The sequence below is a fragment of the Scyliorhinus canicula genome, chromosome 1, assembly GCF_902713615.1.
Source record: "Scyliorhinus canicula chromosome 1, sScyCan1.1, whole genome shotgun sequence".
NCBI lineage: Eukaryota > Metazoa > Chordata > Chondrichthyes > Carcharhiniformes > Scyliorhinidae > Scyliorhinus > Scyliorhinus canicula.
Window position 1 is genome coordinate 132492810 of NC_052146.1, and position 27291 is coordinate 132520100.

The 27291-nt window shown below is 44.6% G+C and overlaps 1 protein-coding gene across 4 annotated transcripts in view; it reads left to right on the top strand.

Moving 5' to 3' along the window:
- The first annotated feature begins 12269 nt into the window (after positions 1-12269).
- The window catches only part of LOC119967526 (protein argonaute-1), a 175913-nt gene continuing 160891 nt past the window's right edge, over positions 12270-27291 (top strand). For 2 of the 4 annotated variants that reach the window (XM_038800209.1, XM_038800226.1), the window contains exon 1: positions 12287-12420. In XM_038800209.1, coding sequence (XP_038656137.1) covers positions 12396-12420 — 25 coding nt within the window. In that variant the 5' untranslated portion in view covers positions 12287-12395. Of the gene's footprint in view, positions 12421-27291 lie in introns of all 4 variants that reach the window. The other 2 variants (XM_038800218.1, XM_038800199.1) reach the window with 2 other exon arrangements.

A 27291-nucleotide genomic window follows, 5' to 3' on the forward strand; every position in this document is an offset into this window, starting at 1 on the left:
CGGGTTGCTGCTGGAAAGACCAGGGACGAGAAGGGGAGAGCCGGGGGGGTGGGGGGGGGGGGGGGGGGGGGGGGCCATCGCTATGGGAAGCGGGTCAGAAAAGGAGGGATGACCCGGGGCGAGCAAGGGACAAGACATGGCTAATCGACAGGGAGTAGGGACGGGTCGCTCAGCGATCCGATTGATCACGTGGAACGTAAGGGGGCTGAATGGGCCGGTTAAAAGATCAAGGGTCTTCTCACACCTGAAGGGACTGAAGGCTGATGTAGCAATGCTGCAGGAGACTCATTTGAGGGTAGCGGATCAGGTCCGCCTGAGAAGGGGGTGGGTGGGACAGGTGTTCCACTCAGGCTTGGATATCAAGAACCGGGGGGTGGCGATTTTGGTGGGAAAGAGGGTGTCGTTTGTGGCGGCAGAGGTGGTGGCAGATAAGGAGGGCAGGTATGTGATGGTGAGGGGTAGGTTGCAGGGAGAGAATGTGGTACTGGTAAATGTGTATGCCCCGAACTGGGACGACGCGGGTTTTATGAGGCGCCTGCTGGGCCTCATCCCGGGACTGGAGGCAGGGGGCCTGATCATGGGAGGGGACTTTAATACGGTGTTAGACCCTGGGCTGGATAGATCGAGTTCCAGGACGAATAGGAGGCCGGCAGCGGCAGAGGTGTTAAGGGGGTTCATGGAGCAGATGGGAGGGGTAGACCCATGGAGATTTGGTAGGCCTAGGGCGAGGGAGTATTCTTTTTTCTCCCACGTCCACAGAGTGTACTCTAGGATCGATTTTTTCGTATTGAACAGGGGGCTGATACCGAGAGTGCAGGACACGGAGTACTCGGCCATTGCGATATCGGACCATGCACCACATTGGGTGGACGTGGACATGGGGGAGGCGCGGGATCAACGCCCGTTGTGGCGCCTGGATGTAGGGCTGTTGGCGGACGAAGAGGTGTGCAGAAGGGTGAGAACGGGCATTGAGAACTATCTGGGTACGAATGACACAGGTGAGGTGCAGGTGGGGACGGTCTGGGAGGCCTTGAAAGCAGTGATTAGAGGAGAGCTGATCTCCATAAGGGCACACAGAGAGAGGAAGGAGAGGCAGGAAAGGGAGAGGCTGGTGGGGGAGCTCCTAGAAGTAGATAGGAAATATGCGGCGGCACCAGAGGAGGGGCTATTAAGGGAGCGGCGTAGCTTGCAGGCCAGGTTCGACCTACTGACCACTAGGAAGGCGGAAATGCAGTGGAGAAGGGCGCAGGGTGCGGCGTATGAGTACGGGGAAAAGGCAAGCAGGATGCTGGCACACCAGCTTCGTAAGCGAGATGCAGCCAGAGAGATTGGGGGAGTGAGAGAGAGGGGTGGGGACGTAGTGCAGAAGGGGCAAGAGGTGAATAGGGTCTTTAGGGACTTCTATAGGGAATTGTATAGGTCTGAACCGCCGAAGAGGAGAGGGGGAATGAAGAACTTTCTCGACAAATTGGGGTTCCCAAAGGTACAGGAGGAGCTGGTAGAAGGGTTGGGGGCGCCGATAGAGCTGCAGGAGCTAATTAAAGGGATAGGCCAGATGCAGGCGGGGAAGGCGCCGGGGCCGGATGGGTTCCCGGTGGAGCTTTACAGGAAATTTGTGGACTTGGTGGGTCCAGTGCTGGTGAGAGCCTTTAATGAGGCGCGCGAGGGGGGGGTTCTGCCCCCAACAATGTCGCAGGCCCTGATCTCCTTGATTTTAAAGCGGGACAAGGACCCGGTCCAGTGCGGGTCCTACAGGCCCATCTCCCTCCTAAATGTTGACGCCAAGCTGTTAGCAAAGGTCCTGGCAACCAGGATAGAGGACTGTGTGCCAGGGGTAGTCCATGAAGACCAGACGGGGTTCGTGAAGGGACGCCAACTTAACACAAATGTCCGGAGATTGTTAAATGTGATTATGATGCCAGCAGTGGAAGGGGAGGTGGAGATAGTGGTAGCGCTGGACGCGGAGAAGGCATTTGACAGGGTGGAGTGGGAATACTTGTGGGAGACGTTGGAAAGGTTTGGGTTTGGGGAGGGATTTATCAAGTGGGTAAAACTGCTCTATTCAGCTCCGATGGCAAGTGTGGTAACAAACGGGAGGAGGTCAGAATATTTTGGGCTCCATCGAGGTACTAGGCAGGGATGTCCCCTATCCCCCTTACTCTTTGCATTAGCGATTGAGCAGTTGGCGATGGCACTGAGGGGTTCAGGGGGGTGGAGAGGACTGACAAGGGGAGGGGAGGAACATCGGGTCTCGCTTTATGCGGATGATTTGTTGTTGTATGTGGCAGACCCGGAGGGGGGAATGCCGGAGGTAATGGGGATACTAGCGGAGTTCGGGGACTTTTCGGGGTATAAATTAAATCTGGAGAAAAGTGAGGTCTTTGTAATACACCCGGGAGACCAAGGGGAGGGAATTGGGAGGCTCCCCTTCAAAAGAGCAGTTAAAAGTTTTAGGTACTTGGGGGTGCAGGTGGCAAAGAACTGGGGGACCCTCCACAAGTTGAACTTTTCCAGACTGGTGGAACAGATGGAGGAGGAGTTTAAGAGGTGGGACATGGTGCCGCTGTCGCTGGCAGGGAGGGTGCAGTCAGTTAAAATGACGGTCCTCCCGAGGTTCTTGTTTTTGTTCCAGTGTCTGCCCATCTTCCTCCCCAGGGCCTTTTTCAAGAAGGTAACGAGTAGTATCATGGGGTATGTGTGGGCACATGGCACCCCGAGAGTTAGAAGGGTCTTTTTGGAGCGGAGTAGGGATAGTGGAGGGCTGGCGTTACCCAACCTTTCAGGATATTACTGGGCGGCAAATACATCGATGGTAAGAAAGTGGATGATGGAAGGGGAGGGGGCAGCCTGGAAGCGCATGGAGAGGGCGTCCTGCGGCAACATAAGCTTAGGGGCACTGGTAACGGCACCATGGCCGCTCCCTCCCACGAGGTATACCACGAGCCCGGTGGTGGCGGCCACCCTCAAGATCTGGGGGCAGTGGAGGCGACACAGGGGGGAAGTGGGAGGTCTGATAGGGGCACCACTAAGAGGGAACCACAGATTTGCGCCGGGTAATACAGGAGGGGGATTCCAGAGCTGGCAGAGGGCGGGTATTAGACAACTGAGGGACTTGTTTATAGAGGGGAGGTTTGCGAGCTTGGGAGAGCTGGAGGAGAAATTTGGGCTCCCCCCCGGGGAACACGTTCAGGTACCTCCAAGTGAAGGCATTTGCCAGACGACAGGTAGAGGGGTTCCCCGCGCTTCCCGACAGGGGGGTGAGTGATAGGGTGCTATCAGGGGTCTGGGTCGGGGAGGGGAAGATCTCGGACATCTATAAGATTATGCAGGAGGTGGAGGAGGTACCAGTAGTGGAGCTGAAAGATAAGTGGGAGTTAGAGCTGGGGGAACAGATAGAGGACGGGACATGGGCAGACGCCCTGGAGAGGGTCAACTCGTCGTCGTCATGTGCGAGACTAAGTCTCATTCAATTTAAGGTACTGCATAGAGCCCACATGACGGGGACAAGGATGAGTCGGTTTTTCGGGGGTGAAGACAGGTGTATTAGATGTTCGGGAAGCCCTGCGAATCATGCACATATGTTTTGGGCATGTCCGGCACTGGAGGAGTTCTGGAAGGGGGTGGCAGGGACGGTGTCGAGAGTGGTGGGGTCCAGGGTCAAGCCAGGATGGGGACTTGCGATCTTCGGGGTTGGGGTGGAACCGGGGGTACAGGAGGCGAGGGAGGCTGGAATACTAGCCTTTGCGTCCTTGGTGGCTCGGAGGAGGATCTTGATTCAGTGGAGGGACGAAAGGCCTCCGAGTGTTAACACCTGGTTAAACGACATGGCAAACTTCATCCAATTGGAAAGGATCAAATTCGCCCTGAGAGGGTCGGTGCAGGGGTTTTTCAGGCGATGGCAACCCTTCCTAGACCTCTTAGATCAGAGATAGAAACTGAGGCCGTGACAGCAGCAACCCGGGAGGGGAGGGGAGGGCGGGAGGGGGGAGGGGGGGGGGGGGGGGAGAGGGGGGACAACGACGAAGGAAGTACGGTAGCGGTGGTGGCACGGGCAAGGCCTGCCCGAGGACACTGCCAGAAATGATAAGTTGGTCTGACTGCCGGTCCGCCGGGGGGGGGGGGGGTGGGGGGGGGGGGGGTGGGGGGGACGCGCGAGTAGGGGGTGGGGGGGACCTTTTTTGTTAAGTAGGGGGGTCTGACTTTGTTTTGCTATAATTTAAATGTAAATGTAGGGGGGGTTAAAATGTTTGTATTTTGAAAAATTTCTTCAATAAAAATTATTTTAAAAAAAAAAAATGCCCTCTGTCACCAAACTCATCAGGGCAGAGCATTGAATTCCATGTTCTGTCACCGTTCCGTTAGGTTTGCTGGGTTAGCATCCTGGAATTCCCTCCTTGACTGCACCGGGACATTTTCCCCCTCCTGCTCAGTGCCCACAACTTGGAGATGTGGTGTACCGACTTCAAATGGACTGCAGCAATTCAAGAAGGTAGCTTACCACTATCTCCCCAAAGGCATTTAGGGATGATAAATAAATGCTGGTCTTGCTAACACACTAATCCCAAGAACAATTTTTTTTTATAAGTCTCATCATATCTGCATTTCCTTTGAAATTGTGCCTTTTATTTTATAGTGTTTCCTCTTTTTACCAAAATGTGCCACTTCAAATTTGCTGCATTAAATGTTACCTGTCATGTCTGTCCATTCCACAAGCCTGTCTGTGTCCCTTGAAAGTCTATCATTTTTTTCACATTTCATGGTACGCCTAAGTTTTGTGTTATCTGCAGATAATGAAATTGTGCCTCATACACCCATGTCTCCTTCCTCCTCCTTGGGCAGTGTCTTGAGGTCGAGGGTGATTTGCTTCCATTCTAGTTTGACAGGTTCTGAGGTGTCTAATAAGTCCAATGTGCACAATCTGCAGACATTGCCACATGCAGGGCAGGTGGTGCTTGGGGAGTTGTTCAGAGATTTGTGTGCTCTTCCAATGCCTTGACTTTAGCTCTGCATGTTCTAACAAAGTTCAATGTTCAGTGCCTTCCTGCGGCAACACCACTGTTGGCACTTCTCCAGTGCCTTAAACTACCTGTGGTAAGTTGTCCAAGTTTTTTTCATTGGATGTGGATGTCGCTGGCAAGGCCAACATTTGTTCCCCATGCTTAATTGGCTTTGATCCAAGTGGCTTATGAATGTACAAATTAGGAGCAGGAGCATGCCACTCCACCATTCAATAAGATCACGGCTGATCTGATTTGCCCCAATTTCCTTTCATCCCCTTATTTATCAATAATATATCTACCTCTGCCTTGAAAGCAATCAAATACTCTGCTCCACTGCCTCTTGCAAAGACTTACTACCCTCTGAGAGAAAAAAAATATTTTCTGTTTTAAATGGGCTACTCCAACAGTGACCCTCCTAGTTCTAGAATCTCCCAGAAGAAGAAACACCCTCTCCATATCTGTCCTGTCAAGACTCCTCAGGATCTTGTAGGTTTCAATCAAGTTGCCTTTTACTCTTCTAAACTCCAGTGGATACAAGCTTAGCCTGTCCAATCTTTCCTCCTAAGACAACCCACCCATTCCTGGTATTGGTTTAGGAAATCTCTCAACTATGTCTAACTCATTTACATCTTTCCTTAAACAAAGTAGACCAATATTGTACACTGCTCCAGATGTGATCTCACCAGTATCCTGTCAATTGGAGCAAAATCTCCCAACCTTTATATTCAATTCCCTCCCCCATAATAAACATTAACATTCTATTTGCTTTCCTTTTTTATAAATTTAGAGTACCCAATTATTTTTTTCCAATTAAGGGGCAGTTTAGCGTGACCAATCCACCTAACCTGCACATCTTTGGGTTGTGGGGGTGAAACCCACACAGACAGGGGGAGAATATGCAAACTACACACGGACAGTGACCCAGGGCTGGGTTTCGAACCCAAGTCCTCAGTGCTGTAGTCCCAGTGCTAACCACTGTGCCACTGTGCTGCCCTTTTCTATTTGCTTTCCTAATTACGTGCTCTAACTTCTAGGATACCAGACGGAAGCCCCAAACAGTTTTTCGATTTGTAAAACTGTGAAAAGGATACTTCAGCACAGGAGTGATGACTCTTCCAATAAGTATCTTTCAGTTTAATTTAAACACAGAATTAACCATATTAACATCAACAAAATAGCTTTACAATTATCAGTTACACAGTTCTTAAACAAAAGGAAAAACTTTGAACTTGCTATCTATACCTGCTATTGATTCAAATTAAGCCACCCAATACAGTTCAAATGTTACTTATAAATAAAGTTAACAAAACAGCTTACTTGCTTAGCTGTGTAGCGACTTTTGGGGAGAGTTCCATTCAAGAGCAGACCCAACATACCTCTGCTCAATCTAACAGCATTTGGCAAAACTGCTATTCAACTTCAAATCCAATAACCAATTGCAAAACTAGGCAGACCTGGTTCCTGCTAGGACTAAACACCACTCACTGCTCCAGGGAATCTCCAACAATCAAAATACAATTCAATTAGCCCTTTATCTGTAACCAAGTGGTTAGAATCAATCATTATCTCACCTTTTACAACTCTTTAATTACAGCTTTAGCAGGCATATTGCCTGTTAAGTATTTTAAACCAGGGTTTTTTAATAACATTACTGCAATAGAATGTAAAATATAATGCATAACTATTTTACATTTATCACAATCTGCATCTGATTCATGCTCGTCTAGGACACCCAGATCCCTCTGCATCTGAGCTGTGCGATCTCTCACCATTTAGATAATTTTATTTTTTTATTTTTCCTGCCGGAATGTTGCGACTAGGGCTTTTCACAGTAACTTCATTTGAAGCGTACTTGTGACAATAAGCGATTTTCATTTCATTTTCAATATGGACAATTTCAGATTTCCCCACTTTATACTCCCATTTGCCAGATCGTTGCCCACTCACAGCCTACCTCTGTCCCCTTGTAGTCTAGTCCTCTTCACAATATATTTTTCTACCTATCTTTGTATCATCAGCAAAGTTAGCAACTTACCTTCTCTTCATTCACACCATTTATCTAAATTGTTAAAAATTGAGGTTCCAGCACTGAACACTGGCACCAAGTTGCATCCTGCCAGCCAGAAAAAGACCCAATTATGGCTACCCTGTTTCCTATTAGCTAACCTAATTTTCTATTCATGCCAGTATATTCCCCATACACCATGAGATTTAATTTCCACAATAACCTTTTGAGTGGCACCTTATCGAATGCCTTCCCGAAATCCCTTCTTGAAATCAAGTACAGTACAACGACTGGTTCCCGTTTATTCACAATACAGGTTACTTCCGAGAACCCCAATAAATTGGTTAAACATGATTTCCCTTTCACAAAACCATGTTAACTCTTAAATGCCCTGCCAATGGCATCTGTCAAAAAGAAAATATTGGAAGCTAAGCTAATTCGTCTATAGTTTCTGCTTTCTGTTGCCTTCCTTCTTTGAATTAAGGAGTTACACTTGTTACTTTACAATCTAATGGCACCTTCTCTCAAATCCAGGGAATTTTGAAAAATTTAAACCGATTCATCAACTATCTAACTAGCCACTTCTTTTAAGACCCGAGGATGACGTCCATCTGGACCCAGGGATTTGTCAGTCTGCAACTCCAACAATTTGTAAGTACCACTTCTCTGGAGATTATACTTTTACTGAGTTCCTCCTTCCTTTCCAATTCCTGATTCACGGCTATTTCTCAGATGTTACTTGCATCCTCTCTACAGGGAAGACTGATGCAAAGTACTTCTTCAGTCTGCTCCAAGGCAGCACGGTAGCATGGTGGTTAGCATAAATGCTTCACAGCTCCAGGGTCCCACGTTCGATTCCCAGCTGGGCCACTGTCTGTGCGGAGTCTGCACGTCCTCCCCGTGTGTGCGTGGGTTTCCTCCGGGTCCTCCGGGTGCTCCGGTTTCCTCCCACAGTCCAAAGATGTGCGTGTTAGGTGGATTGGCCATGCTAAATTGCCCGTAGAGTCCTTAAAAAGTAAGGATAAGGGGGGGTTGTTGGGTTACGAGTATAGGGTGGATACGTAGGTTTGAGTAGGGTGATCATTGCTCGGCACAACATCGAGGGCCGAAGGGCCTGTTCTGTGCTGTACTGTTTTAATTAAAAAAAAAAAAAAAATTTGCCTGCCATTTCTTTATTTTTCATTATTAATTCCCAAGATGGACTTTCTATAGGTTCAACACTTACTTTGTTAACTTTGGTCATTTAAGTATCTCTGGAAACTCTTCTATCTGTCTTTATATTTCTCGATAGTTTTCTCAAGTAACAATTTTCCCCATCTATCAATCTTTTTTGCTGTTTTTTATATTCTGTACCATCTTCTGACCTGCCGCCTGTTTTTGCGCAATTATGTTTTTTCTTTAGGTTTGACAATATCTTTAACTTTTTTAGTTTACTACCGATGGTGGTTCCCATTGAATTTTTATTTTCTATTAGAACTTATTCTCTCGGGGCAGCATGGTGGCACAGTGGTTAGCACTACAGCTTCACGGCACCGAGGTCCAAGGTTCGATCGCAGCCCTGGGTCACTGTCCGTGTGGAGTTTGCACATTCTCCCCGTGTTTGCATGGGTTTTGCCCCCACAACCCAAAGATGTGCAGAGTAGGTAGATTGGCCACGCTAAATTACCCCTTAATTGGAAAAAAGATATTGGGTACTCAAAAAAATTTTTTTTATTTTTGAAAGAATGTATTCTCTCTATTCTGAAATATCTCTTTAAATGCCTGCCCTGCATCTCTATTGACCTATCCCTTAACCTCATTTGCCAGTTCACTTCAAGTTCTGGGCTAGGGGCAGCACGGTGGCCAAGTGGTTAGCACAACCGCCTCACGGCGCTGAGGTCCCAGGTTCGATCCCGGCTCTGGGTCACTGTCTGTGTGGAGTTTGCACATTCTCCCCGTGTCTGCGTGGGCTTCGCCCCCACAACCCAAAAATGTGCAGAGTAGGTGGATTGGCCATGCTAAATTGCCCCTTAATTGGAAAAAATAATTGGGTAATCTAAATTAAAAAAAAATAAAATAAAAAAAAAAAAAGTTCTGGGCTAGAACACATAAGGATGGCAGATTTCTTTGCCCAAAGTGCGTTTGTGAATGAGATGGGTTCATACAGCATTCGATGTTTGTTGTCATGGTTAGCATTACTGAGACGAGGTTTGTATTCCAGATTTGTTAATTGAATTAAAATTTCTCCACCAGGAACCAATTTCTACTGAGCAATCTAATGCAGGGTTTTTCAAAGTCAGGATCGCGACCCACGGGCGGATGTCAGGAGGGTCGTGGAACGATCGCAGGAGGAGCGGTCCATCTTTTACTTTGAGAGTGGCACCTAAGTTTGAAAATGTCTGCAGTTCAGACAGAGAGGGCGAGTCAGCAATGGGGGGTGATCGGTGGGGTGGAGAGGGAAGCGTAAATGTCCGCTGCTTGGGGCTCACACCAGTTTGGGTGTCAGTGTCGTCTGGTGTCCAGGAGGTTTTGTGCCGGGTGTTCCAGGTGAGGTGAGACCCAGCGATGAGGAGTAGGTGGGGCCGCTCCATCCCCATTGTCCGGAGGAAGATCTCTCTTTCCCCCCACCCCACCACCCCCGAACACTTCGAGTATTTTGATGTGATTCCTGGTGCATCTGCGCCCGCTGCTCCGCTACCAGCGCAGCTCCTCTTGGTAATTCCAAATCACAGGCCAGTGTTGCTTCCATTTTCCAGCTGCTGGCAAGCAAGGCAAGTGGACGGTGAAAATTAATGGTTTTCTTAAAATGAGAGACAGCCAGAGACTCACATAGGCAGTTTACCTATTGGACAGGATCTTGCAACAGAATCTGCTCAACAGAGCTTCGCAGGAGAGTCCACGGCAGGACAGATTAATGCTTCAGAGCCTCTGGTTAACAGCCTACAAAGAAGAAACTTAACTGGGCACAAAGCAGTAAAGATGATTTCTTGAGGTATGGTTTTGTCCTTCATGAGGACCTCCATGTGCAAGGTTGGATTTTTTGTTTTTGTAACAATGAAGATGGCACGAAGGAACTGCCTGAACTCTGTTTTTATAGTCATTAGCATGTGGTACAGGGAGTAACCTAGCGGTCATTAAATCCTTGTCAACAGATTTCTTTCAGATCAGCAGCACAAGAAGGCAGCCAACAGCTTGTGAAGGCAACTAGGGATGGGCAATAAATGCTGGCCTAACCAGCAATGCCCACATCCCGTAAATTAATGGGAAAAAAATGTTGCTTCACTGTTGACCACAAAATCCAGCCCTCTCTCTGCTCCTTTAAGCTGGAGTGCAGCTGTGCGGTGTTTGTTGTAGTTCGTGGGTACTCGTGTTTAACTGTTTAACTGACTCTCTTCAACTGTTCTGGGGTGCTGTTTAAATAGGCTCAGCTGTAAAATTGACTGCTGCCAGCTCCATTGGCTGATATTGTGGTGTTGGGATGCAAAGCTGGGCTGAGAAGTGGCAGATGGAGTTCAACCTAGATAAATGCGAAGTGAGTCATTTTGGAAGGTCGAATTTGAATGCTGAATACAGGGTTAAAGGCAGGATTCTTAGAAGTGTGGAAAACAGAGGGATCTTTGGGTCCACGTACATAGATCCCTCATAGTTGCCACCCAGGTTGATAGGGTTGTTCAGAAGGTGTATGGTGTGATGGCTTTCATTAACAGGGGGATTGAGTTTAAGAGCCGCAAGGTTTTGCTACAGCTTTATAAATCCCTGGTTAGACCACACTTGGAACATTGTATCCAGTTCTGGTCGCCTTATTATAAGAAGGATGTGGATGTTTTGGAGAGGGTGCAGAGGAGATTTACCAGGATGCTGCCTGGACTGCAGGACATGTCTTACGAAGAAAGGTTGAGGGAGCTCAGGCTTTTCTCACTGGAGCAAAGAAGGAAGAGAGGTGACTTGATAGAGGTGTACAAGGTGATGAGAGGCATGGATAGAGTGGTGATATGCATCACCGTAAATACACAAGGGGTTAATGTAAATACACTTAGACTAGATAAACACTAGAGGGAGTACCAAAGACATGACACACAGACATTCAACTAATAGGTCAGTAAGATAGGACACGACCAATGGGCATTCAAGATACACACAGAGGTGACACTACCACAGGAGGGTATTACACCAACCCATATAAAAGGACACAGCACACATGATCTTCCTCTTTCCAGTGAAGACTCTTAGTGAGTGCATACAGGGTTTTAAAATTTTTTTTAGAGTACCCAATTATTTTTTCCAATTAAGGGGCAATTTAGCGTGGCCAATCCACCTACCCTGCACATCTTTGGGTTGTGGGGTGAAACCCACGCAGACACGGGGAGAATGTGCAAACTCCACACGGACAGTGATCCAGGGGTGGGATTCGAACCCGGGTCCTCAGCACCGTAGGCAGCAATGCTAACCACTGTGCCACCGTGCTGCCCTCAAGTGCATACAGGGTTGATTGAAACACATCACACCCACCACCTGGATTGTAGCAGACTGGTTTGTCAGTCTGAGTAGCTATCGCAGGATTAACAGGAGAGTTGAATCCAAGTAGGAGAATCGTTAACAGTTTAATAAATGTGTTAAAGCTATCTCCAAGTCTGAACCTTCCTTTGTCAGACTGCACATCAAGGAAGCAGCTTATGCTATGTCAAGAGCATAACAAAAGATAGCCACTTTTCCCCAGGGTGGAAATGGCTGTCACGAGGGGACATAATTTTAAAGTGATTGGAGGAAGGTATAGGGGAGATGTCAGAGGTAGGTTCTTTTCACAGAGAGTGGTGTGTGTGTGGAATGCACTGCCAGCAGAGGTGGTGGAGTCAGAGTCATTAGGGACATTTAAGCGACTCTTAGACAGGAACATGGACAGCAGTAAATTGAAGGGGTGTAGGTTAGGTTGATCCTAGATTTGGATAAGTGGTCTGGACAACATCGTGGGTTGAAGGGCCTGTCCTGTGTTGTTCTGTGTATGTTGTATGTACTCTATGCATTTTCACCTTCCCATTTTGCACGCCCAATTCAAAAAGCTCGCTCAGTCGTGCAGCGTAAACCACTCACTGCTGTTTGTACTGTGGCCGCGATATGGCGCTGCCTTCATTCCCCAGCAACCGTCTCTTGGTGGAGAGACGCATGCCTCGTTGATATAGAGGACGCGACGGGGGGTACTTAGTGCGCATGCGCAGTTGGTCGCCCTGCCTCTTCTCTTCCCCCCCCCCCAAAACCCAACTTCGTATGGCGCGTGCGCAGGAGCGGGTGGCCGGGCGACGCATGCTCGGTGTCAGTGTGCGTGTTGTGTTGTGGAGTGGAGTTGCTCAGTGGGGAGGACGCGGCACTTTGAGCATTTTCACCCGGGAAATTCACTCTTTCACGCGGTCTATGGGATGGAAGCGGGGCCAGCGGCAGCAGGTAACCCGCTGGGACGCGGGAATTGACCGTTTGTTGTTATTTTTCTTTTGGTTAGCTGAGGGGCTCCGGATAAGAGTCTATGAGGAGAGCATGCGCAGTGGGGGCAGTACCAAGCAGCTGAAATAGTTGTAATTTTGTTTGATGAAAACAAAACGCCAAACTGCGAGTGCCGCTAAATGAGGGAGGGAGGGAGTGAGGGGGCGGGGAGCGGGCGGGGGAGAGGGAAGGTGTGGGGTGACTTTGCACTGAACTGTTGGTAAATACATCACCTGAGGTGAAATTTGATGGAGGAATTGCTCTGGGGATGAACACTGCAAAATCTCCAACAAACTAGACATTTTATTCATTGAGGAAGTTATCACCTTGTAAAATAAAGTGCAGTGCAAAATGTTGCAGGATATGAATCAATTAAAAAATAAACAAAATGCTTGCTACATGGACAGAGTACAATATCGCAGGATGCAATGTTGTAACTGTATATATGGCACTAGTCAGTCTGTATTTTGAGTGTTGTGGCGAGTTTTGGTCAACTTTCAGGCCCTTTAAGGGATGTAGCGAAGAGCCAGAATCGAATGTATGGAGGAAGACTACAAGAACTGATACATTTTGTCCTTGAAATCAAAGTGACAAAGGGATATTTTAAATCAATGTATGGCTGGTCTGGTGAAAAATGAACTTGGGCATGGAAAATTTTCTTCAAAGACTAATGAACACTTGTGTGTAGGTATTAGTCTTTTAAGAGTCAAATAACTATCCAAATGTGGGAGGGAAGAGAAAAGCAGATTGTGTTTCTTATCTGTCTTGCTCTTGTGATTGTGAAAGTACAGAAAATAAATATTTACCCTGTAGTTACAAGATATTTATCAAGCGGATATATAAGTGCCCATGAATTTTCCTGGTCACATGTCCTGGCCAACAATATCCCCAAAACTTGCTTGAGCTGCAAGCATGTGTATATGTTGGCTGCTGTGTTTGCCTAGGAGAGGTAATAACAGTGGCTACACCTCAAAAGGGAGATGTTTGTGTTGTGGTATTGTCACTGGACTAGTCACCCAGAGACCCCGGGTAATACTCTGGGGACCCAGGTGTGAATCCCACGGCAGATAGTGAAATTTGAATTCAATAACAATCTGGATTAAAAATCTGACCATGAAACTTTTGTAAAAACCCTTCTGGTTCTCTAAAGTCCTTTAGATAGGGCTTTGCTATCCTTACCAATGTACTTGACTCTTAAAACGGTGGAAGTGCAATTAGGGATAGACCATAAGACATAGGAACAGAATTAGGCCACTCGGCCCATCAAGTCTGCTCTGCCATTCAATCATGGCTCATATTTTCTCACCTCCATTCTCCTGCCTTCTCCCCATAACCCCTGATACCCTTATTAATCAACAACCTATCTATCTCTGTCTTAAAGACACTCATTGGTTTGGCCTCCACAGCCTTCTGCGGCAAAGAGTTTCAGAGATTCACCACCCTCTGGCTGAAAAAATGCCTCCTCATCTCTGTTTTAAAGGATTGTCCATTTAGTCTGAGATGGTGTCCTCTCGTTCTAGTTTTTCCTATAAGTGGAAACATCCTCTCCACGTCCACTCTATCCAGCCCTCGCAGTATCCTGCAAGTTTCAATAAGATCCCCTCTCATCCTTCTAAACTCCAACGAGTGCAGATCCAGAGTCCTCAACCATTCCTTGTACGACAAGTTCTTTATTCCAGGGATCATTCTTGTGAACCTCCTCTTGGATTGGATTTGTTTATTGTCACGTGTACCAAGGTACAGTGAAAAGTACTTTTCTGCGAGCAGTTCAACAGATCATTAAGTAGATGAAAAGGAAATAAAAGAATATACATAATAAAAGAAAATACATAATAGGACATAATCTAGACCCTTTCCAAGGCCAGCACATCCTTCCTTAGATATGGGGCCCAAATGGCTCACAATATTCCAAATGGGGTCTGACCAGAGCCTTAGATAGCCTCAGAAGTACATCCCTGGTCTTGTTTTCTAGCCCTCTTGACATGAATGTTAACATTGCATTTGCCTTCTTAACTGCCGACTGAACCTGCACATTAACCTTAAGAGAATCGTGATCAAGGACTCCCAAATCCCTTTGTACTTCTGATTCCCTAAGCATTTCCCCAATTGGAAAATAATCTCTGCCTAAATGCCTCCTTCCAAAGTGCATAACCTCACACTTTTCCACATTGTATTTCATTTGCCACATCATTGCCCACTCTCCTAGCTTGTCCAAATCCTTCTGCAGCCCCCTTGCTTCCTCAATACTACCTGTCCCTCTACAGATCTTTCTATCATCTGCAAACTTAGCAACAGTGCCTTCAGTTTATGGCGCTCACGCCTGCTGTTAGTAAAAGCAGGAGTTTGGAACACACCATTGACTCAGCAGTTCATATGAATCAGTCCCAGCTCCAGAGTTGATAACTCGTAATTCAGGCCAACATTTTGAAGCTCTTATCTCAGGAATATACAATAAATAATCCCATAGCACTATTTGGCAGGTATATTAGCCAAATCCCCTTAACCATCGTCACTAAAACAAAGTTATTTAACAATCTGATTGCTCTTATTATTCAGTTTGTAGCTATTTTAAAACTATGACTAAATATCAAAAATTTAGAAGCCATGTAGAGTTATACAAAGCCCTGGTTGGACCTCACCTGAATACTGGGGAAGTTATGGACACTTAACCTTTGGAAGGATATATTGACCTTGGAGGGAGGACACTTTAGATTTACCTGAATGATACCTGGACTCCCAAGGGTTAAATTGTGAGAAGATTTTATAAACTGGGGTTACATTCCCTGGAATGAGGTTGAGAGGTGATGCAGTTTAAGTTTTCTAGATATTATGAGGGAAATTAAAGATGGATGGGAACTATTTCTGCTCTAATGGAGTGAAATTAGGAAAAAGTGGTGGTAGAAGTTTGGAACTTCCTTCTGAATCAGAAATTGAAAGATTTTTATTCAGGGAAGGTGTTGTGGTATATGGGGCTGGGTCACAGATTAGCCATGATCTTGTTGAATGGTTGGATCGGCTGCAGAGCTAAAGGCCTGCTCCTGTTCCGAGTTGAGCCCCAAATGGACTAGTGTGTCCAGTTCTAGGCTCCACACCTCAGAAAGAACATGAAGGGATTTATTAGAATAATTCGAGGGGTAGAAGATTAAAGTTGAACAGTTTAGAGAGGCCTGTTTTGAACAGAGAGGAGTTTATAGAGATTGCATAAATGGTTTAGATAGAGTAAATAAAGAAAAACTGTATCCAGTGTCTGAGGTATCAACAACTGGAGAGCAGTGATTTTAAAGGGATTGGCAGAAGAACTGAAAGCAACATGAGGGAATACTTTATTTGTGCAATGAATGGTTTGAATTCTAATGCTCTGCCCAAAAAAGTGCTCGAAACAACCTTCAAAAGGAGAAAGCAGTTGTAGAAATTGAGAAAGAGCAGGGAAATGGGAATAAGTGGTTGCTCTTTGAAAGACTCAGTGGGCTGGAAAACTGCCTCTGTATATTCTTTTGATTCAATAAGTTAACTGAAGAGCTTCAGCACATCCTTTGGATGTGAAGACACCGCATAAATGCAAATGTATCCATTTTTCTGCCTTTGCACTTGGTATAGCAGATACAAATGAATATTCCATCTTCTGTAAGCAAAACATGCTTGAATGATCATATGGATGGGCACCATTTTTTATTTGTTGAATTTACCATCCAATCTGAAGTTGGCTGTAATACCTACTTTGAGGGGATGAGTGTTTACTTCAGTGTAATTTTAATGAACATGTATGTAGGATAAGTGGAAATGCTATTTCATTGCAGAGTGCAGCAGCCCTAATTGGCATGGAATTTGATCATTTCACCTCATCCTCTTGTAAACACACACCAAAAATTGTTGAAAATTAGTCTTTCATGATGCCCATCAGAATTTATGGTACAGCAAATGGAAATGTTCCATTGGTGGTTGGTACATAAGGTTTAGTTAAGACTCATTGTTGGGACAGAGTGGAGCTGTATGTTAATTATCTTTCCCTGATTTGAGAATGCTTCAGGTTTACATAAAGAAACATATTTTATATCTATGTGGAGGATTGTACTGAACTAAGCTTCATTCCGTGTTTGTCCAGCAGTTTCTGTTTTTGTTTCGGATTTTCAGTATCTGCAGCTTGTTGCTTTTCAAACTTTTACAGTAGAGTTAGAAATACTTTCCACAGAATCAACTTTGTTAGAAGTTTTGAATGTAGAGTTTGAGCATTGATTTTTAAGCATATCCTCCAGTTAATTGATGATAAATTTTCAGGAAATTGCATACCGTGTTCCCAAATCTTATTCTGAAATTGAAACTAGTTTGAGTTGATAGTTTACATTAAAAATCGCTTCACGTACCTGCTAAGGCTATGTATAAACTTTAATTACACCTTAGAATTAATGCGGGGCAGCACGGTGCGCAGTGGTTCACACTGGGACTGGCGCGCTGAGGACCCGGGTTCAAATCCCAGCCCTGGGTCACTGTGTGGAGTTTGCACATTCTCCCCATGTCTGCGTGGGTTTCACCCCCACAACCCAATGATGCGCAGAGTAGGTGGATTGGACATGCTAAATTGCCCCTTAATTGGAAAAATAATAATTGGGCTCTAAATTTACAAAAAGTAAAAAAAAAAAATTAATGCTAAATATCAGCCTGTGACGCATTAAATGTTTTGCACGTTTTTTGCAAGCATAAATATTTTCTTGAGACTAGTTTGTTTCAATACCTCCTTGAATCACTCATTCTCACCCAATGAATTGTAATAATAAGGACTTGTTGAAATTAACCAATTGTGCTCTTCTGTGAATCATTTATTTGCCATTGGAATAAACTGTAGACCCTAAACTCCCTCTTTTTATATATTTTTTGAAAAGGGCTAAGTTAATACTACATGGATGGTCCAAACATGGAATCAAATTAAATGTTACTTGTGTAAGAAAACATATTGGAACTTGCCATTTAACAGCTTTTTAAAAAAATTTTGAGTTCCCAATTAATTTTTTCCCAATTAAGGGGCAATTTAGCATGGCTAATCCACTTACCTTGCACATCTTTGGGTTGTGGGGGCGAAACCCACGCAAACACAGGGAGAATGTGCAAACTCCACACAGACAGTGACCCAGAGCCGGGATCGAACCTGGGACCTCGGTGCCGTGAGGCAGCAATGCAATCCACTGTGCCACAGTGCTGCCCAGCCATTTAACAGCTTTGAGATCTCTGAGGACAAGTGGTGGTGCACTGTAAGCATTACTTAACTTTGACACATTTGTGGAAGTCAGTTAGCTTAGATGGTTAGAGTATGGTGCAGAATGATGTCAACAGCATGGATTTAATCCTTATCCGGACTGATAATTCATGGATGCCTTCCTCCTTACTTGATGTGGAGTGGTGCCTCTCAAGCTATATAACAATTTGCCGGCATGGTGGCGCAATGGTTAGCACTGTTGCCTCATGGCACCAAGGACCCGGGTTCGATCCCGGTCTCGGGTCACTGTCCATGTGGAGTTTGCACATTCTCCCCTGTGTCTCACCCCCACAACCCAAAGATGTGTAGGGTAGGTGGATTGGCCACGCTAAATTGCCCCTTATTGGAAAAAAACTTGAAAAATAACCAGACACCAAGAGTAATGCCCATGGTCCTTTGTGGACTTATGGCTGATAGCATAATTACATTTTGACTCATATAAAATTATTACTGCTGCTGCACACAAGTTCAACATGCACTGATGCATTACAAGTTTGTGCTGTAATTTTCAGTGGCTGAGAAATTATTTCTAGATGTTCTGAAATCTCTAGAAATACATGGGCATAAAATAAACTATGTAATTGTAGCAAGGTTTTTTAAAAGTAGTTTAAGAACCTTTTGTAATTTAGCAGATTCATGTGCTGCTTGCTGGTTCGGCAGCTAACAATCAGCTAAATAAAGCAACTTTATCCTAATGAACTTTTGATGATTACTCTTACGGATGTATTTCTGCAGGCAACATATTTAGTTGCTCACGTGGATGTCCATTTTTCATGTGTCCCTTTAGACAACAGGCCATTTGCCAGCAAGACTGCCCTCGTACACACCCTTCCACCTGGAATTGCAAGCTATCCATCAGGAATATGTTCACTCTTATTTCTCCAAACGTGCAGCCTGCTGATGCGAAGGCCAGGAGAAGGACTTTCACTGAGGTTCTAGTTGATGATGACCGGTTTTATACTTGCTATTTATCCTGTGACACTGAAACAGCTATATATTCAAAACTCCCGGCCACAGATAGAATATTTTCTGATTTGTCTGATCTGCTTGTGAATGGAATCAAAATAGCAACTTTACGTAGCTCGACATTGATCAGTGTGCAAGTCTTCCTCCACTTCCTTTTAATTTTAAAAAATTGTCAGTGGTTAACAAAATGACATTTGTTCAGTAGAACTCATGAAACATACCCAGTATTAACAGAAGAACTGTTCTTTGCAGACAGTTTTCAGTGTGACTATAATATTTCCCTAAGTTTCTTGGAAATTATGTTTCCTAAATATGTGTCCAACTCACCCACAACTCCTCGGATGAATTTCTCCAATCAGATTGTCACCCTTCCGAATTCAAGTCATGAACTGCATTCTCCATGACTGGTCCGTTATCCCTCTCAGTTTCAATGTTCAATAATACCATCCGCTTCCAACACCTCTGCATGTTTCTGGTCATCACTTGTATTTTCATTCTTGTCTTGGCATTATTTTTATGTGACTCAGTGATGTCTTCGGATGTTATGCTGTGTTATGGATGCTATATAAATGCTACTCCATGTAGCTATTCCTTTGTTTTCCATTGAGACCAATTTTTAAGGCAAAATGTGCAACTTTTAGATGGTGTAGAATTACCGCCAGGGTGATAAATGATCGCAGACTTGGGAGAATTGTTCATCTGGCAGTACAACATTTACCAACTAAAGACTTAAATTTCTAAATGCTAGTAAATTCATTTTAATTGTAGCAGCTCCTTATTTGTGTCCACGGCAAGAGCACATTGTGATTTGCAGCATATTCTACACCAGCTGTATGTTTTTATTACCAACTTAGTAGCACATTGCTTTTGTTGTGCTGTGGTCTGATGCAAGTTTACAGATGCATTTTCCAGGATGGTGACTTTCTAGGCACGCCAAATCAGACCAGGAGTGCTATTTTGCACACTTAAAACCAATTCAAACGATCATTTAAAAAAAACATTTTGAGAAGAAAATAATGTAGAGACTCAGAATAACACTTCTTTTCTCCTGCCAATTTTCTCCAAACCAGTTGATACCTCTGTAACCACAGGCATGGATACCGTCAGACACATTACCATTATTGTGACTGCTTTTCATGTGTAAGCCTTGTGTGACTGAACTTAATCCTGGCCTCATCCAAGGTCAGCATGTGCTTTTCCAGCAAAGGTCGTTGGATAACGAATAACAAATGAGTGCAAGTTAATTTTTAGTTCACTTAACCAATACGCTGAGGCCAATTGTAATGCATCTCACTTGGTGCAAAACATAGACCAATGTTGGGACTTCGCTGTTATATATGGTCCTAGATATATTTGCTGACTGACTTGAGAAAACATCCTTTAGGAGGTAAAACGTGGTTTTGAATTTAGCTATGCAGGTTTAACCCAAAAGACAGTGAGAATACTGGGTGCAAATGTAAATGATGGGATACTTTTTTTCCTGAGCTCAAGAAATTCACCTTGCACATGATTTTAAATGGGCCAATCTGAATACTATTTTTTAAAATAGAATTTACAGTGCAGAAGGAGGCCATTTCGCCCATCGAGTCTGCACCGGCTCTTGGAAAGAGCACCCTACCGAAGGTCAACACCGCCACCCTGTCCCCATAACCCAGTAACCCCATCCAACACTAAGGGCAATTTTGGACACTATGGGCAATTTCTCATGGCCAATCCACCTAACCTGCACATCTTTGGACTGTGGGAGGAAACCCCTCCCACAGGGAGGATGTTCAGACTCCGCACAGACAGTGACCCAAGCCGGAATCGAACCTGGGACGCTGGAGCTGTGAAGCGATTGTGCTATCCACAATGCTACCGTGCTGCCCAAACTAATTGTCAGATAATTTATGTAGCCGGGCGGCACGGTGGCGCAGTGTTTAGCACAGCTGTGACGGCACTGAGGACCTGGATTCGATCCAGGCCCCAGGTCACTATGTGTGTGGAGTTTGCACATTCTCCCCGTGTTTGCGTGGGTTTCACCCCCACAACCCAAAGATGTGCAGGGTAGGTGGATTGGCCACACTAAATTGCCCCTTAATTGGAAAACAATAATTGTGAACTGTAAATTTATTTTAAGAAAGAAAAAGATATTTTATGTAGCCAAAATAGCAAGTTGGCGCCGGAGGGTGGCGACCCTCTGCAAGCTCTCTCACACAGAAGCTCTTCCTACATCTCTCATCTATGTCTATGTTGTTACATTGTGTATCTATCGTATGTCCTATGTTTTTCATGTATGGAACGATCTGCCTGGACTGTATGCAAAACAATACTTTTCACTGTACCTCTGTACAGGTGACAATAAATCTAAATCCTAGTGTCAACTCTCCAGAGATATGAAGTTTCTCATTGACTTGAGTGCACTGCCCATAGACCTATTTTAATGCTGCTGCATAAGATGTTTTATAACCAAATGTCTAATGGCGTATGAAATTTATCACAGACACCCATTGATCATGTTGCGCTAATGTATCCTTTTCAAAGTTCTGGAGTAGGGAAGATACAGGACGATGAGAGAGTATTGCAGTGAGAGTTGGATTGCTTCAGCAAAGAACTGACATTGACACAAATGGCCAAACAGTAGCCTCTTGGTTCTTAAATCTTCTCTATGAAACATTATATATGCTGAAAAATACTTTTCCTATTTTAGCACCAACGTTGGCTACCCTTCACTCTAATAAGTGCTGCATTAATTTTCTTCAAGAAATGGAAAATGGTGCACAATGAGATGTTTGGAAAATAGATATTCCTGTATATCTGTGGTTTCTGAACATAAGTATTGAAGTAGTACAAGGATCCAACATCCATATTTTGATCCAACATCCATAGAAACATTGAAGAAAAAAAACAGTGCATTTACATAACGCTTCCACATATTCCGGACCTCAAAGTGCAGAATAACCAATTAATAATTTAAAAATATGGCAACCTTCTTGTAGCATAGGAAAACATTGCAGCCAATTTATACGCAACCATGTCCCAGGAACAGTGGCGAGATAAATGACCAGAAAATCTGTGCAAGTGCTATTGGTTAAAAAAATAAATGTTGGCAAGTGCTTGTCTGATGTTCAAATAGTGTCGGCATCTTGGATCCTTGTTTAACATTTCATTTGAAAGATGGCGCTTCCTCAACACTTCAGTGAAGAGTTAGCCTGGGAAGTACATTCTTTAGCAGCTGGCCATATAAAACACTTGAATGCGGCATACTTTCATATAGGGTTTTATGATAGGCGGGTGGCAATTTAATAAACGTTTGAATTGATCTTGTAGTCAGGATGGTAATGACAAACAGCTATGTTAAAAATGCACTTGGTATAAAGGATTGGGCAGCTAGAAAAATGAACTTTCTGTTTTTGTGCCAGCAAGGAGCATGATGTACAATTCACCACAAATAATCACAGGGCGGTGCTGAAATTGTTTAGGTTAGGTCCAATTTCTTCAAAAATACAGCAAAACATCTTTTGAGGGGTATTATTAGAATTGTTCATGGATACAAACAATGATACAAACCATGTTGCTTTCATTGTATGTACTTTGTACCATTTGCAGAGTGCATACTACATGCTGTTCGTGTTGGAACCTTTTTGTGGACTTGGCACTCATATTTCCAACAGTAGTAGCAGCAAGCAACAAAGCAAATTTTAAAAAAATATATAAATTTAGAGTACGCAATTCTTCTTTTTCCAATTAAGGGGCAATTTAGCATTAGCAATTCATCTACCCTGCACATCTTTGAGTTGTAGGAGTGTGACCCATTCAGACATGGGGAGCATGTGCAAACTCTACTCGGACAGTGACCCAGAGCCAGGATCAAACCTGGGTCCTCAGTGCTGTGAGGCAGCAGTGCTAACCACTGTGCCGCCTTTGAAGCCAATAAAATATTGAATTCCAATAGCCAAAATAGCAGAACACAAATCAAAGAAAGTTGTGTTCAATGGGTACAGTGTTCTGATCACCTTGAGTCTAGTTCTGCTTGAAAACAAATGAAGGGGGTCACTCAAGCCATTGGAGGCAGCTTTGAGAAGGGACACCCGGTTGATGTCTGTGTTCTGGGGAAAGACTCGAGAAAGCATCTGATAGGTGACCTTGCTGATAAGATAGCAATTGGTATTGTAAAGGTTAATCTGGGATTCCAATAAATCTGTGGGTGTAGGACAAGGTGACACAAGTTCAAGCTCATAAAAGCTACCTTCAATACTAATGTCTGGAGAAGGCTCTTTATTCAGATGATCAGCGGTTGAGTTATGAGCTGAGAAATGGAGACCAGTCCTGGAATCGGCTACAAATAATGAGATGTAGCAATGGTAGATGGGCAGCATGGAATTCTGGGTGAATTCAGATGCCTTTCCTCATCTGGAAGCACGTGATCTTTCTCTACTAATATCATTGTGCGTGTGCGCACTTGTGGACATTGTGACATTCCAAGTCAATCCGGTTCAAGCGGAGTGAAGGTAAAGTAGTAACAGCTCACAATTTTCCTGGTTGCTTTCAAGGACTGATAAATATATTACACGTGACTGATTAAAATATTGAACCATAAACGTCGGTTGTGTTTGGTAAATCGATTTCCGAATAGAATGTTTTCATAGAATCATAGAATTTACAGTGCTGAAAGGCGATTCGGCCCATCGAGTCTGCACCGGCCCTTGGAAAGAGCACCCTACCCAAGCCCACACCTCCACCCTATCCCCGTAACCCCATTTAACCTTTTTGGACACTAGTGCAATTTAGCATAGCCAATCCACCTAACCCGCACATTTGTGGACTGTGGGAGGAACCCGGAGCACCTGGAGGAAAGCTGTGCAGACACGGGGAGAACGTGCAGATTCCGCACAGACAGTGACCCAAGCCGGGAATCACACCTAGGACCCTGGAGCTGTGAAGCAACTGTGCTAACCACTGTTCTGCCCGTGCTACCGTTTTAAGTGTAATGAGGTTTGTTTTATGGTGACGCATGTGTATTTGGGTACATTTATTATTATTTATGGAGCTGCAGAATCTATCTGTGTACCTCATTCATGCTGCAGAGCTCAACTGGACAGTCACTAATCTTTTGAAGCACCAGCTCTAGGTATTGAACCTAACCTGTCTTTAAAGCTTTTTAACTGTCTCAGGCTGCTTTAGGTTTGTAGGTTTTCCTTCTGGAACATAACTGGTACATTGGTTTGAAAGAAGTAATGTGCATACATTTAGTATCTTTCACATCATCTGGACATATCAAACTGCTTTATTGGCAGTGCCTTAATTTTTTAAGTCATGATTGTTATGTTATCAAAATAGCAACCATTTTGCATATGTATAGCAAATGTGATAAAATGACTAGTTAAATCTGTTTTTGGTTGAGGGAGGAATGTTGTCCAGGGCACCAGGAGAACTCGCTACTTTTCCCCAGTTGGTGTTAAGGGCGATTGAATGAGCAGATGAGCTCATTTTTAGTGACCCCTCTAACAATATAACCTGTGCTAACATTTCAATGATTTAAAAAAAAAATTTTTTTTTTTTAATTGCCCAATTTATTCTTTTCCAATTAAAGGACAATTTAGCCTGTCCAATCCACCTGTCCTGCATACCTTTGGGTGTTGGAGATCAGACCACGCAGACACGGGGAGAATGTGCAAACTCCACATCGACAGTGACCCGGGATCAGGATCGAACCTGGGTCCTCAGTGCCGTGAGACTGCAGTGTTAACCACTGTGCCGCCCTTAACATTTCAATGCTATGTACTCGGGTGTCACGTGTGGAATGAAATTTGAAGCCTCAGCCTCATGACTCGAGGTAACAATGCTGCCAAAGGGCCAGGCTGATATTTTAGCAACGGATAATGATTTTTAACACTTCTCCTCTTCTGAATGTGATAACTCTTTGGTTGATAGCTCCATCCTCTAAATCAGGGTTTTTCAAAGTGCAGGTTGCGGCCTGTGGGTGAGTCGTGGGTGGATGTCGAGAGGGGATGTCAAGAGGGTCATGGAACAGTTGGTCATGCCAATCCCGCAGTGGTTCCGATCGTGTCACTGCCGCCTTTTAAATGAAAAGAAATGACGCTGTGTGCAGACTCCTGGCCAGAAGCGGCAGCAGAGAGCAGGTCACATGCCCTGCACATACACTTGACATCAAGTGTCCTCCATGTATGTGCTTTTGTCGCCAAATTACGAGCAGAGCTGCTTCCAGTTTCCAGCTGCTGGCAAGAGGACTGTGAAGATGGATCATTTTCTTAAAAGTAAGAGACAACCAGAAACTCGAAGGACAGGATCTCAACAGAAGCGGCTGGAGAGAGCTGTCAGGAGAGTCCAGGGCAGGACAGAGCAGTGCCAGTGTTAGCTCTGTTCAGAGATTTAGGGCCTCTGGTTAACAGCCTACAAAGAAGAAGCTTAACTCTGGAACAAAGCAACATAAAGATGATTTCTTGAGGTATGGTTTTAGCAAATAAAAATGCAGAACCCATCTGCGTTATGCAGAGAAGTCCTAGCAAATGAGAGAAGTTTAAAATTTTGAAAGCGAAGTAATGTGTGAAACATTCCTTTTGCAGTTGACACCCCAGAGTTTTTTTATTAACTTACAGCTGACTCCAAATTAAAAGACTGCTGATTTTCCCTACCTGTGATACCACATTAAAAATATGGCAAAAGTCCATTTGGCTTTCAGCATTCTGAAGTAGCATCTCCCAGGAGTATTCAGTGCTGAGTAAAACAAGCATTTTGTTGCTATTGCCCTTCACCTACATATGCGCGGTTGTATTTTCTGTTTTCATAAAGATGAAGGTGGCAGGAAGGTACTGGCTGAAGTCTGCACCTGGTATGTGCATTGCCCTCTCCTCCTCCTTTTGAACCTGATTCAAGTGAGATTGTGAAGACCAAGCAGGCTCCTTTATTAGCGTTATAGGTAGGCAAATGTGGCGTAGGTCCTGAATGTCGGCTGGTTAGCAAAAGTGGGTCCTGTGAAAAGAATGTATGGAAAAACACTGCTCTAAACTCCCAGATGGTTATCCGTGTAGGCGCTTACCAATCCACATTAATAGGTTGCTGAAATAGAAGTAATGTTACAGCTGAGCTTATACACTAAACAGGGAGGAGGAGAAGAGTGGTGGATTTGGAGGCAAGGTTGTCACTGTATGGCAACTTGGAGGAGATTTTTTAAAATGTAAAGTACCCAATTCTCTTTTTTTTTAAAGTCGCACAACGCTGAGGACCTGGGTTTGATCCCGGCCCCGGGTCACTGTCCATGTGGAGCATGTACATTCTCCCCGTGTTTGCATGGGGCCCACCCCCCACACACAAAGATGGGCAGGGTAGGTGGATTGGCTGCACTAAATTGACCCTTAATTGGAAAAGAAATTGGGTACTCTAAATTCATATTTTTAAAATTGTTGATATTTGTCTGTCTTACAGAGCACAATGTAGATCTGGAAGGAAAACCTGTACGTAAAGTAAAATAAACATTGCAGTTACATTTGAAACAATTAGTCGTTTGGTAGCAGAACTCCAGTATTGCCGAAAAAATACATTTTGTCAAAGCTTTCTGTCTTGCACTCATCAGGTCAATCCACAAGAATACCAATGGAGGGGCAGAATTGTGGCACAGTGGTTAACACTGCTGCCTATGGCGCTGAGGACCGGGTTCGATCCCAGCCCTGGGTCACTGTCCATGTGGAGTTTTCACATTCTCCCCGTGTCTGCAAGGGTTTCACCCTCACAACCCAAAGATGTGTAGGTTAGGTGGATTGGCCATGCTAAATTGCCGCTTAATTGGAAAAAGAATTAGGTATTTTAAATTTGTATATAAAAGAAAGAATACTAATGGCATGGGAAGCAACAACTTTGTCCTGTATGAGAAAAGGGTGCTGATTGATTGCTAATTGGACTCTGATAGAGGTGTTGCCATGGAGAATGCACCAGTTGATGGTGACAGACAGTTAACTGCAAGCATTGTTTTAAATTTAAATCAGGCAGCTTGACTGGTCACGGCATTGCCCTGTGGAATGAAGCAGTGAATGGCTATTGCTTACTTTGTTTAGCTGAAACAGGCACAATATGTGAACATGTTCTTTCAGTCTGCAAAGAACAGGGCCCTGTGTATTAGTATATGTAACTTCCAGCATGTGCAAATGCACACACTAGAAGTCTGACTGACGATCTTAAATTGGTTGTCAGCATAATCTTTAATCTTTCGCCCAGAGAGCATTGTTTGGCAAATGTTGTCCAATTGTGAAATTACCTCTAATGTTGGACACTTGTGTTTTGCAAGCATGGGCTAGTTGAGTGTGGTCTGTACTTTTCCCATAGAACACAGAACATACAGTGCAGAAGGAGGCCATTCGGCCTATCTTGTCTGCACCGACCCATTTAAGCCCTCACTTCCACCCTATCCCCGTAACCCAATAACCCCTCCAAACCTTTTTGGTCACTAAGGGCAATTTATCATGGCCAATCCACCTAACCTGCGCGTCTCTGGATTGTGGGAGGAAACTGGAGCACCCGGAGGAAACCCACGCAGACATGGGGAGAACGTTCAGACTCTGCACAGTGACCCAGTGGGGAATCGAACGTGGGACCCTGGCGCTGTGAAGCCACAGTGCTATCCACTT